The sequence below is a fragment of the Labrus bergylta genome, chromosome 24 (assembly GCF_963930695.1).
Source record: "Labrus bergylta chromosome 24, fLabBer1.1, whole genome shotgun sequence".
Lineage (NCBI taxonomy): Eukaryota > Metazoa > Chordata > Actinopteri > Labriformes > Labridae > Labrus > Labrus bergylta.
In genome coordinates, this window is record NC_089218.1 from 1,294,002 (window position 1) to 1,306,305 (window position 12,304).

The 12,304-nt window shown below is 43.4% G+C and overlaps 2 protein-coding genes and 3 non-coding genes across 5 annotated transcripts; 3 read left to right on the forward strand and 2 right to left on the reverse strand.

The window, feature by feature from the left end:
• Positions 1-464: 464 nt before the first annotated feature.
• On the forward strand, positions 465-535 carry trnag-gcc (transfer RNA glycine (anticodon GCC)). Its single transcript has one exon. It is a non-coding gene; the product is annotated as a tRNA-Gly (tRNA).
• A 1,051-nt stretch (positions 536-1,586) lies between these two features.
• On the forward strand, positions 1,587-1,657 carry trnag-gcc (transfer RNA glycine (anticodon GCC)). The gene has a single exon. It is a non-coding gene; the product is annotated as a tRNA-Gly (tRNA).
• Positions 1,658-2,529: 872 nt separating this feature from the next.
• trnam-cau (transfer RNA methionine (anticodon CAU)) lies at positions 2,530-2,602 on the forward strand. The gene has a single exon. It is a non-coding gene; the product is annotated as a tRNA-Met (tRNA).
• Positions 2,603-3,719: 1,117 nt separating this feature from the next.
• LOC110004991 (uncharacterized) lies at positions 3,720-8,046 on the reverse strand. The gene is made up of 3 exons (XM_020660471.3): positions 6,814-8,046; positions 5,472-6,667; positions 3,720-5,154 (listed from the first exon to the last, which is right to left on the reverse strand). Exons 1-3 carry the CDS (start codon positions 7,848-7,850, stop codon positions 4,094-4,096), a joined length of 3,294 nt encoding a protein of 1,097 aa, XP_020516127.3. The 5' UTR covers positions 7,851-8,046; the 3' UTR covers positions 3,720-4,093.
• Positions 8,047-8,100: 54 nt separating this feature from the next.
• LOC109999104 (uncharacterized) lies at positions 8,101-10,294 on the reverse strand. The gene is made up of 6 exons (XM_065952265.1): positions 9,604-10,294; positions 9,407-9,478; positions 9,239-9,304; positions 8,688-9,091; positions 8,320-8,439; positions 8,101-8,160 (listed from the first exon to the last, which is right to left on the reverse strand). The coding sequence occupies exons 1-4, from the start codon at positions 10,292-10,294 to the stop codon at positions 9,054-9,056; spliced, it is 867 nt and encodes a 288-aa protein (XP_065808337.1). The 3' UTR covers positions 8,101-8,160; positions 8,320-8,439; positions 8,688-9,053.
• Between the last annotated feature and the right edge of the window lie 2,010 nt (positions 10,295-12,304).

A 12,304-nucleotide genomic window follows, 5' to 3' on the forward strand; every position in this document is an offset into this window, starting at 1 on the left:
TATGAGCAGTTTTTAATAAGAGCAGTGAGGGTGACGCGCAGACAGAGGAGCACTCAGTTGGACAGACAGCAGCCTGCCATATAGTTCACATACTTCACTGGTTAACATGTAAACTGTGGAGCAGATGATCAATTTCACTTTTTGTTTCTTATCCGTCCACTTATATGCGTAATGGCACGTTCCCCCGACTCTCGCTCACCCGTATAGCTCTCCTCTCTCTCCCTCTCACCTTCGCGGACCCACGGTTATCTTTTAATGTATGTTTTTGACATAATGAGGGAGAGAGGCTGTCGGAAAAAAGGGCGTTTGGGGCTGTTGATATACCTGGACGAGTGGGAAACACTGCGCAGTACATGTTTTCAAACACTGACTTATGAAACCGCAATTCACAAGTCAGTATTGAACCGTGGAGTTCCCATGACCTTTGGTTTGCGCTGCATAGTGCGATGACCTTGAACATGTAAGCATTGGTGGTTCAGTGGTAGAATTCTCGCCTGCCACGCGGGAGGCCCGGGTTCGATTCCCGGCCAATGCAACATCCTTTTCTCCACCGTACGCATACAAGGAATTTGACTTGGTCTTTAGGTTTAAAACTGTCAACAAGGAAGCATAAAAGCAGCCCCGTGCCTATAGGTCACAGAAGAGTTATATTTTATTACCTGGACGAGTGGGAAACACTGTGCTATATAACTACTTATATTTTATTTTTATTTTCTCCTTGTATTGGGGGCATCATGTACACAGACAGATCAGACACATGTAAACTCAGGATCACCTCTGAGCTTTACTGCTGTCCTTTTAGTTTTGCAGGATTTTCTAGCTGATGAATTTTCACTTGGGATCTTCTTATCTAATTAGAAGTTCAGGGAATTTTTGACTTCAACCCTTCATTCAGTGTAGGCTGGGACAGCACACACTGGCACTGTAGCGAGTCTAGCTGTTGTTGCTAGCAACTTATCAAATGACGACGGAGGTTGATCGTGTTGTTGCAGTATTTTATCTTGCAATTACCTACCTTTTATTATTCTATTTATAAACCTTTTGCATAGCTTGCATTTTTCGTAACACCTGTCCAACTCACGACTTCCTGGTGTTTGCAGAATTTGAAACGCTCAGACGGTTTATGAGCAGTTTTTAATAAGAGCAGTGAGGGTGACGCGCAGACAGAGGAGCACTCAGTTGGACAGACAGCAGCCTGCCATATAGTTCACATACTTCACTGGTTAACATGTAAACTGTGGAGCAGATGATCAATTTCACTTTTTGTTTCTTATCCGTCCACTTATATGCGTAATGGCACGTTCCCCCGACTCTCGCTCACCCGTATAGCTCTCCTCTCTCTCCCTCTCACCTTCGCGGACCCACGGTTATCTTTTAATGTATGTTTTTGACATAATGAGGGAGAGAGGCTTTCGGAAAAAAGGGCGTTTGGGGCTGTTGATATACCTGGACGAGTGGGAAACACTGCGCAGTACATGTTTTCAAACACTGACTTATGAAACTGCAATTCACAAGTCAGTATTGAACCGTGGAGTTCCCATGACCTTTGGTTTGCGCTGCATAGTGCAATGACCTTGAACATGTAAGCATTGGTGGTTCAGTGGTAGAATTCTCGCCTGCCACGCGGGAGGCCCGGGTTCGATTCCCGGCCAATGCAACATCCTTTTCTCCACCGTACGCATACAAGGAATTTGACTTGGTCTTTAGGTTTAAAACTGTCAACAAGGAAGCATAAAAGCAGCCCCGTGCCTATAGGTCACAGAAGAGTTATATTTTATTACCTGGACGAGTGGGAAACACTGTGCTATATAACTACTTATATTTTATTTTTATTTTCTCCTTGTATTGGGGGCATCATGTACACAGACAGATCAGACACATGTAAACTCAGGATCACCTCTGAGCTTTACTGCTGTCCTTTTAGTTTTGCAGGATTTTCTAGCTGATGAATTTTCACTTGGGATCTTCTTATCTAATTAGAAGTTCAGGGAATTTTTGACTTCAACCCTTCATTCAGTGTAGGCTGGGACAGCACACACTGGCGCTGTAGCGAGTCTAGCTGTTGTTGCTAGCAACTTATCAAATGACGACAGAGGTTGGTCGTGTTGTTGCAGTATTTTATCTTGCAGTTACCTACTTTTTATTATTCTATTTATAAACCTTTTGCATAGCTTTCATTTTTCGTGACACATGTCCAACTCACGACTTCCTGGTGTTTGCAGAATCTGAAACGCCTCCATAATCTTTGCTTGTAGTTTTTCTTTTACTGCCACCTATTGGCGTTATTGTGAATAATATCTGCTTCAATGCACATATTTGCAAGGAGCGCATGATGATTTAATGCCAAAGCGAACCCTGATAGAAACAAAACCCTTTTAAGCTCATATGAAACAGACAGCTGCAGCAAGAGGTGTATCAAATGTTCCTCCTTCCTCTTAGAGCGCAGACCACTAAAGAGTGTTGAATTAGGGCAGAGGCTAATTAAAGCTTATTTTTGTTTGAAAATCCATTCAGATATTTGTTTTCCAGGCCTCGTTGGCGCAGTAGGCAGCGCGTCAGTCTCATAATCTGAAGGTCGTGAGTTCGAGCCTCACACGGGGCATGTGTTTTAGAATGTCTTGATGTTGATGACACAGATCTGAAAGGTGTGCATTCATATTAGTCAGATACAGAACACTCCGGATTTCTCCATAATGAAGGATGGCAGCGTTGTTTACCCGCGTGCTTGTGCTTGTGCTCGTGCATGAACTGTACCATGCAGAAACACACCTCTGACGTGTGCCATGGCCAAGGACTATGGTCACAGGTACATAACGGTTACACTTGTCAAACAAGCTGAACTTTAGGGGTGAAGCGTCCTCAGGCACGGTACGGATTGCCAGTCTGACCACGCCCTTAGCCTGGGAACTGGCTGACAGCAACAGATGGAAAATGGTAAAATACCTCACTGGGGAAAGTCTGTTGTGTTGCTCTTACCCCTGTATTTTCACAGAAATTGTCACTATGCGAAACAATCGTGTAGACTTGCATGAGAGAGTCTTACAATTATGAGTTTGTACATTCATATTTATTGTTCTATTTTAAAATCCACCCCTTGAACCCAGACTACACTCTTCCCTCAAAGACTAGAGACAATATATGTGTATTTGTCTCCTGCAAGTCCGCATGATTGTTCCGCAAAGTGAAAATTTGTAAGACATGTAAGCATTGGTGGTTCAGTGGTAGAATTCTCGACTCCGGCGCGGGGGCAAGTTGCGAATAGCTGTAACAGAAAATCAGCCAATAGGATTAAAGTATCTTTTTTTTTTTTCAAAGGTGTTCGAATGCTTGCTTCAAATCCCCACTGAGACAAATCTGAGATGTGATTTAGGCTATTGTGTTGTGATGAAACACATTGTTTAATATTGACTTTAATAGATTCCCTTTGTTGTTACCTTGTTTATTGAGAGTGAAGTACCTGAAGTACATGTATAAATCATTTTAGTTTAAAAATCTAATTTACTACTATTTACTAAGATCTGAATATGTCATTGATTTCCTTGTTTTGTGTACAGATTAAATCATGCACACCTTCTAAAAAGTAATATAAAAGTTTGAAACCGCATTAAAATGTCCATGTTGGTGAACTGGCAGCAGTACATCTTAGCATATTTATTCAGACCCCATAAAGCATATGAGACAGAAGGTTTTGTATATAAATGGCACATTTAAGTTGAAAAGAAGCTATATTATTTTAATTCCAAGCAGTAGAAAAGACAATAAATTTCAATTTTTTCATGAAAATAGTTTAATTTACAAGCAAGTTATAATGGATGGTGGGTGGAAGTAGGGTAGTATAAGATAAAAAGCAGCATCAGAACATTCAGTGAAAGTTATAAATACAAGGTTAATTTAACATTCTCTTAAACCAGTGAAAAAAAAAACAGAAAAAGTTTGGGAACCACTGTCTTAAACACAGAGATATAAGAGCAGTCCAATTTCAATATTTACAAGTAAACACTTTCATATTTATATATATACATACATCTATTCAAAAATATTTTTTTATTTACACAGAACAAAAAACAATAATTATATAAAAACTTTGAATAGTTTACTGTTTCCTTTCATCCACCCATCTTTGTCTCTCTGCCTCATAGAAAGGAGACGCATGAAACTCTTTCCAGCTCATCTCTCTGGCCATTCCCTTATTGCGGTACAAAGAGTATACTTTAGAAGGGCAGTAGATGTATTTTCCTGCCACTCCTGGGAAGCCCGAATGGATGTGTGGGCTGTTCGGCCCCTGTTTCAGTTCCAGGTGACAGAATCTGCAGAGGCGGCCAGCTTGATGGGGGTCTGGCCGTTTCCTTTTTTTTTCCACTTTCTCTTCCACGCGTTTTTTGGTTTCCTCCAGCTCCCTCTGGAAGAAATCTGTACTTGCAAACTGCTCAAAGGGCATCTGGGCATCTGAAAGTCCCTCAGCAGCATAACTTTGATGCACCTTCTTTGAACAATAGAAATAGCGCACAGGCCCCTGTTGGAAAAAATGGTGGATGGAGGATCCATCAGTCCCGTATCGAGACTTGGGCTGTCCACAGGCAAGACACGTCTTCGTCTGCCTTTTCTTCTGCTCTGGCTGGGGCTGCTGTTGTTGCTGTTGCTGCTGCTGCTGCTGCTTTTCCAAGATGCCCTCCACAATTTTCTCAAGGGAGTCTTGGGTTAGAGGTGTGGACTGGGCAGGTGTAGGGGGCTTGACAACAGCTGCCTCCATGGTGACCACAGGAACACTAGATGTGTCACTCCCCTCTGTTAAAGAGTGCCACAGCTGCTGAGTGTCCAGAAGTTTTTCCTGGCTTGTGTTTAAGGAGGAACTAGTGTTCAGAAGTTTTGCCAGGTGCTTCACATAGCGAGATATGTGCAGCCTGGTTGTGGGGTGCAGCAAGCTGTTTGGATCTGTGGCTGACTGATGGACCATGTCTGCGTAATCTTGATCCACAAGCTTCAGGCGGTCCTTCTTTCCATGGTGCTTCTGCAGCAAACTGTCAATAGCCACTTTCATGGGTGCTGTCCAGCGTGTGTGGTCCAACACAAAAACTCTTCCGCCAGTTTTTATGGGTCCAGTGCGGGCACTCCTTGGTGAGGAACTCAGAGGCAGCGGCAGGGCATGTGAGATTTCTGGAACACATAAAGCAACAATAGTTCCTCAGTTGATAATGTTATTACAGTACAATATGATGCTAAATAATATGTCCAAATCATTATATTTACTTTATGTGAATATATGTTTACACATACTTGTTTTGACATATCTATTCTGTACATAGCTTTATTTATACAATATACTGATTGTTTTACTCATTGCTTTAAGTCTTATGTATAATTCTTATTTTACTCATATTTATATTCCTGTTTTTCCTACTGCTATATGGTGAGCAACTGTAATGTTCGAATTTCCTGTGGGGATTGATAAATTATTTCTGATTCTGACATACCCATTGCTGCTGGAGGATCCTGGACTTCTTCTGGAGGCATCTCCTGCTTTGGCAGTGCACCAGCAGAGAGTGGATGGCCGATTGATGGTGCTGGTCCAGGGAATGGCACGCCAGAGGGCAGTGTCCGACTGGAGGAGGGTGCCACGTCTGGAGCTTTATCTTCAGCAGGAGCAGCAGGTGTCTGCAGGGGGGGCGGAGGCATAAGAGCGGCAGGCTCATCTCTCTTTAGAGTTCTGTGTTTGTCCCAGTCCAGTGGAACTGGACGGCAGCCCGGCTCTCTGTACTGAAGGCCAAACCTCTCTCCAGTGTCCCTGTCTGAGAGGAGAAATGCAGCATACTTCTCCTGCCCTGTCACTCTCATGGAAGCAGCATTTAACTCGCACATTAAAGCTGGGTCAAAGACAGCAGGGAGGTTGACACCTGGCTGTTTAAGGTCCACCAGCCGCTGGTAGTTCCATCGTGCTACCCCTGTCATGCCCTGGGCCTGGAACAATTCAGGGGAGACATGAGTGCCAGTGACCCAGTGAGCCTGGTGGAAATGGTACCCCTCTTGCTGTGATGTACCTCTGACAGGGATCCAGATTGGGACTTTGGCACCTTCACCAGGTACGTGGTTCAGCTGAAGAGTTCCTCCGTACCTGTACATTATGCCCTCGGAGAGTTCAGGGTCACTGAGGCACCCACGGAGAATGTGCACTCTCTGAATTCGCCATGTCTTCAGCATGGATGGCTTAAAGAGTGGGACATTGTTAGGGTCCGTCGCCAGGTGAAAGTGACTCAGGACTCTCTCCACTCTGTCCAGCAGCTCTGTTGGATGGGGTATTTTAATCCTGCAGTGCTCCCGTGTGTGTTGTTTAGTGGGATTGGCTGGATGAATACCACAGAACCTATAGGCATCCTGGAGCCTTTTTAGGTCTTCCTGATCTACAACACAGAAGGCAGCAGAGAGGAGCTGGCAGAAAGTGCTGAACAGAGGGTGATGCTCAGAGGTGCACTCCCGTGAAAAGCGCCTCAGACAGTGAAACAAGTCCAGTTTCACAACAATGTTGTCGTTATAATGTGATCGTGAGGCACAGGTGTTCAACTGCCTTCCGGAGGTCGCTCCAGCAACAATGGACGGGGTAGTCTTCCAGGCATCCCAGTGCAGATGTTCACCAAGGATGCAGTCAGGGATCTTAAATGCAGCACAGCAATCCCTAATGTAAGGCACAAAGACACAGAAGAATTTAAAAAAAACATTTAAGAAACTAAATTGAATTAAATATAAATAAATTATTTTTTTTAATTACAGAAAACTGTGCCAGTTTGAATGAGATTGAAAACAGAAGATGGCTGTGCTCACCTGTCCATCCAATGGTAGCCTGCCTTTTCCACTCCAGCATTGCTGTACCTCTTGGCCATCCCCTGGTACATTGCCTCCAAGGACCTCTCAGTCTCAGACTGAACCATCACCCAGGAAACAATGAGCCAGTGTTCATTCATTACAGCATAACTAGACATCACCCCAGAGGCCAAGGTCACCTTCCTTGCCACTTTCCTGGTGTGGTCAGACCTGAAAACATGCCCAAATGTTCCCTGCAGGAGCCTGGACATAGCTGGCTCTTGACGTTTAAACTCCTCTAGCAGGCAGTCAGTCAGGTAGAAACCGGACACAGAGACTCCACCCCAGCCATGTTGCTCGTCATATGGCCCAAAAGTGCGTGGCTGGTTGTCTTTTCTTAGAAACTGCCCAATGGTCCTCTGACCATACACTCCAGCCTCACCATCTCTCACATTCTCTATGGCTTGAAGGTATGCCAGGTGAGCTCGCTCATACTTCAGGTGCATGAGCTCATTCACCTGGTTGGCCATATCAGTTGGTGACTTGCCAGTGCGCCTCAGCTCATCCATGACAGACTTACAAATGGCCTTCTTGTAAGTCAGGATTGCAGGCAGAAGGTTGGTGAAGCGCTTGGGCAGTTTCTCCAGCCATCGCGGACTGTCAGCGAACCAGTTCTTTCGGCAGACCTTGCAGCAGAGTCGCGAGGAGAGGATAAAATATTGGCCACTGGTGCCGACAATCACCCGAGGCCTGCCCACCCCTGCAGAGACCACCTGTGGATGAGGACAGCCATGGAGACAGGGCAGGATGTAATTGTTCCTCAACCTGACCATGATGTCACTCTCAGGTTTCCAAATGAAAAATGAGTGGAGCTGAAAGAAGTTGGGGGATGGGAGCTCAGCCACCGACTCTATCAGCTCAGGTTGTGGAGGAAGACGCCACAATGAAATTGTGTTCCCTGGATTACGCACTGGACGAGACCCAGGCCACAGCCCGAGATCCTGAAGCTCTGTCCTCATCCAGAGCTTCTGGTGCTGTGAACAGCTCCAGCTGCTCATGTCATGGTCATGCCCAGGCACAGGAACAGGAACAGGAACAGTAACAGGAACAGGAACAGGGGGCTGAGCTGAGTCAACGAGGGTTTAAAAAAAGAAAGACAATAGAACATAAATAATTATTATTATTATTTTGGTTCAGATAATTATTAAAGGTTGCATAGTTTAAAGCAGAATTAACAGAACATGTTAGTGTCAGGAGTCAGGAAAATGGAGGGAATGTTTACATTCTCTACGTTCTTACCATCTTCAGCACAGTCTTCAAGTCTATTTTCATTTTGTGCAGAGGTGCGAGCAGCACTTGTGCTGGGTTCTGAAAAAGGAGTGCAGTCTTTCTGTTATACATTTGTACAGGCTATAAACATAAAGACATGATGACAAAAAAAAAGAGATTGTGAAAATCATACTCAGCTAGCTGTGCATTAAGCAGATATGAACATCAGCCCTACACTAAAATGGAAACATCCTGTACCTGGAGTTGACTTAGGCCTCTCTGGTTTTGTGGGACCAGCAGTCTCCTTGACTAGGAATGCCAGCTCTGGTGGAAGGGGCACAGGTGTCTTCCTTTTCACACCCGATGAGGCTGATGCAGCTACAGGAAAGTTAAAAAGCTCATCATTAATTTCATGAAATTGTGATTATTTTACACTTAATCACGTTATCCTCCTTATCCGACATCAATCTCTTGCCTTATGTAGGCTTGTACATATTAGTTTATTGTTTGTACATAGACAACATAGTGTACTGGAATCTAATTCCTTCTATGTATAAAGATACCTAGCTAATAAAGCTAGTTTAGATTCTGATTCTGATACAAGAACAGTATTACAGTATTTGTACCTTCAACCTGTGATGCCTGCAGTGTAGTAGTAGTTTTGGGCAGAAGTTTGGACAGCGTTGCGGAGGGAACTAGAATAGACAAAATAATCAGTCATTTCAAAATTCACAAAATATGCAAGAGTTGTTGTTAGTAGGAACTCAAACAGTCAAGCTTACTTTTCCTGCTTCTCAAAAATGTTAAATGTTAAATTGTCACAGACACACCAAATTAACTTACAATACTAATCACTACTCTCTAGTCTAAGCAGGAAGAGCATTATGACTTAATGAACAAGCATGCATTTAACTTTTTAAATACAACATGCATAGAAAAGAAAATGCTTACTTACCCTCATAGTGTTTGCAATCAATTCATCGTGGCAGTGATCAATTCATAGTCCTTAGGACAGTTATTATAACGCCAGCTAACAGTATTATTAAAGGAACACAGCCGGAACATGGCCAGAACACAAACAACACAAAGAAATAGTTTAAGTCGAGATTCAGTTTTGGGGGGCAATTCATCATGTAAAAGAATCGTACTCCAGTCCTGAAACCTATTATTTAAAAACCTGTCTTTGCTCCTGCGGACACTCCTGGTATGGCAGCTGCTGGTATGGATGCTGCTGACGCAGCAACTGGTTACAAACAGAAAATGGGAAATAACAGATATCAGATACAACACAGAGTTTGCCACCGTCAGTTTTGAGAATCAGTCAATGTAATAAAAGTGTACTTACAGGTCTGCACTTGTAGTTTAGAGGATGTCATGCTTATCATTGCACTCTCAAGCTCTTCATCCTCATCCATCACTGTGGTCCAGACAAATATTACAGGGTACAAAAAAAGAATAAGTTTACCCAAATTAGGATAAGTTAAAAGTATTAGTCACATGTCATCAGAAATGGCAAATACAAATATAAATGAATTAATTTACCCAGGGGTTTGGGGACCCTTGAGGCATGTTTGACAGGTGGGGAAGCAGAGGCAGATTGCTGCCTCTTCTGCAGGTACTGCTGCAGCTTGAACATGCGTGTACCTGGGACACAGCTCTTCCCCAAAATGAAGGTTGCATAGCCATCAGCTCTGCTGTCCCAAATCTCCTTCCAGGTGCTCTTAGCACGAGTGCCAAAGCCAACCAGCTGGTCATCTTCCAATGAGGCTGCCATAACAACCCCTCCACTTGCCTCATAGGTTCGGAGAGACTGGATCTCAGCAAAACTGAGGGAATAATTGACAAAGGACTGTAGGCTGTTCTTGCTATGCCCTGCAGTCACACTGTCACCTGATGCTTCCTCCTTTTGCAAGTTCTTAATAAGATACATTGTGTACCCTATATCATTCTCCAAAAGCCACCTGAAAGACTTCCCTTTATACTTCCCAAACTGCAGGATGTAGTCTCCCAGCACCTCCGTACGGTCTGAGGCATCCCCTCCTCTCCGACGGACCACAGCCAGAGCATTCTGCTGAACAAGGTCAGCCCGTATGGGGGCAGACTTGTCCTGCAGAGTGGAGTCCTCCTTAATTCTTCTGGCTTCCTTTGACGGCTCCTGGAGGAGAAATCCAAGTGGTCCCTTGCGGAACACAACACAGACTTTCCCCGGGAAGAACAACACTTTCTTGTGCATCTTTACCTAAAAGAAAATAATAGAATTTTAGATTTATTTCAATCAGATACAGTGAGAAGATATTTGTGGAAAAAAATACCAGAATATTTCAGATCACATATTAATCCCACTCAAATAGAAATGGCCAATTAAATATTTTACAGCGGCAAAACTTCTATGATCTTCACTAAAAAGTTCAGAAGGCCAAAAAGACAATAGTTTTTCACACCTTTTTGATCTTCACCTACTCTGGGATCTAAGGGGGAGGAAGTGTGTGTGTGTGTGTGTGTGTGTGTGTGTGTGTGTGTGTGTGTGTGTGTGTGTGTGTGTGTGTGTGTGTGTGTGTGTGTCTGTACATCTAAGAGTCTGCCTGAGAACTAAAGGGTAAGAGGGTGGGGTGGGAGCAGCAGGAGGGGGAAAGCACAGCATGTGTGAGCAAGAATAGAGGCGGGAGTGAGAGGGGCAGTAGATGTGGGAAAAAAACTGTGTGTGCCTAAGCACCTGAGTTTAAGTGTATGAGTTTGGAGAGGGGCAAATAGGGCAGGAGAGGAGTTCCTATCAAATAATTGAGGAACAAAATGACATTTGATATTGTAGTTAAGACTTAACTTGACTCTGAAAGATAGTGTAACACCATGGTCCTGATAAAAGTTGACTTTACTTGACCATTAAATAGATAACGTTTGTTTGTTAAATCAAGTTTGATAGTGTAACTTATCACGTTATTGCACCAATATTGTCTGACAGAGAAAAGCCGGTAAAGTCCTGCACATAGTCCTGTACATAAACGAACTACCTGCTATAAAACCTCGGGTGATAAGTCCATAAATTGACAGTTTTAAATTTATGCCAAACAAAGTCTCTTACCTTTGATTAGTGAATACTGCGTGATGAGAATTCGAAGAAAGTAGACAGTGTCTTGTCTCCACCGCAGTTCGCTCTGAATGACAGGTTGTGAGGAAGCGCGACTTCTGAAGAAAAACTCGGGACAGCGCCACTAAGTCGTAGTGGCCAAAAGTATATTACATCCGTAGTGGTTTAGCACTACCATAGAGAATGAATGGGAAACGGTTTAGGGCTTTTAGCTAAACAATCCTCGACTGAGGCGCGGGAGGCCCGGGTTCGATTCCCGGCCAATGCATCATCCTTTTCTCCACTGTACGCATACAAGGAATTTGACTTGGTCTTTAGGTTTAAAACAGTGGTACAATGGTAGTTAAGGTGCAGAGCTTGTGTTGTTGACGCTGCAGGGAATACTTCGGATTTTAAAATAATGGATTTGGGTTGAAAATAGGCCTTGTTGGCACAGTAGGCAGCGGTGGGAAACACTGCACTATATAACTACTTATGTTTTATTTTTATTTGCTCCTTGTATTGGGGGCATCATGTACACAGACAGATCAGACACATGTAAACTCAGGATCACCTCTTAGCTTTACTGCTGTCCTTTTAGTTTTGCAGGATTTTCTAGCTGATGAATTTTCACTTGGGATCTTCTTATCTAATTAGAAGTTTAGGGAATGTTTGACTTCAACCCTTCATTCAGTGTAGGCTGGGACAGCACACACTGGCGCTGTAGCGAGTCTAGCTGTTGTTGCTAGCAACTTATCAAATGACGACGGAGGTTGATCGTGTTGTTGCAGTATTTTATCTTGCAGTTACCTACTTTTTATTATTCTATTTATAAACCTTTTGCATAGCTTGCATTTTTCGTGACACATGTCCAACTCACGACTTCCTGGTGTTTGCAGAATTTGAAACGCCTCCATAATCTTTGCTTGTAGTTTTTCTTTTACTGCCACCTATTGGTGTTATTGTGAATAATATCTGCTTCAATGCACATATTTGCAAGGAGCGCATGATGATTTAATGCCAAAGCGAACCCTGATAGAAACAAAACCCTTTTAAGCTCATATGAAACAGACAGCTGCAGCAAGAGGTGTATCAAATGTTCCTCCTTCCTCTTAGAGCGCAGACCACTAAAGAGTGTTGAATTAGGGCAGAGGCTAATTAAAGCTTATTTTTGTTTGA

Coding starts and splice junctions, on each gene's coding strand:
- LOC110004991 (XM_020660471.3), bottom strand. CDS start 7,850: ATGAGCAGCTGGAGCTGTTCACAGCACCAGAAGCTCTGGATGAGGACA. Junction 6,668..6,813: donor GGCTACCATTGGATGGACAG/GTGAGCACAGCC, acceptor GCCTTACATTAG/GGATTGCTGTGCTGCATTTA. Junction 5,155..5,471: donor GGATCCTCCAGCAGCAATGG/GTATGTCAGAAT, acceptor TATGTGTTCCAG/AAATCTCACATGCCCTGCCG.
- LOC109999104 (XM_065952265.1), bottom strand. CDS start 10,294: ATGCACAAGAAAGTGTTGTTCTTCCCGGGGAAAGTCTGTGTTGTGTTC. Junction 9,479..9,603: donor AAGGGTCCCCAAACCCCTGG/GTAAATTAATTC, acceptor TCTGGACCACAG/TGATGGATGAGGATGAAGAG. Junction 9,092..9,238: donor GTCCGCAGGAGCAAAGACAG/GTTTTTAAATAA, acceptor TAATACTGTTAG/CTGGCGTTATAATAACTGTC.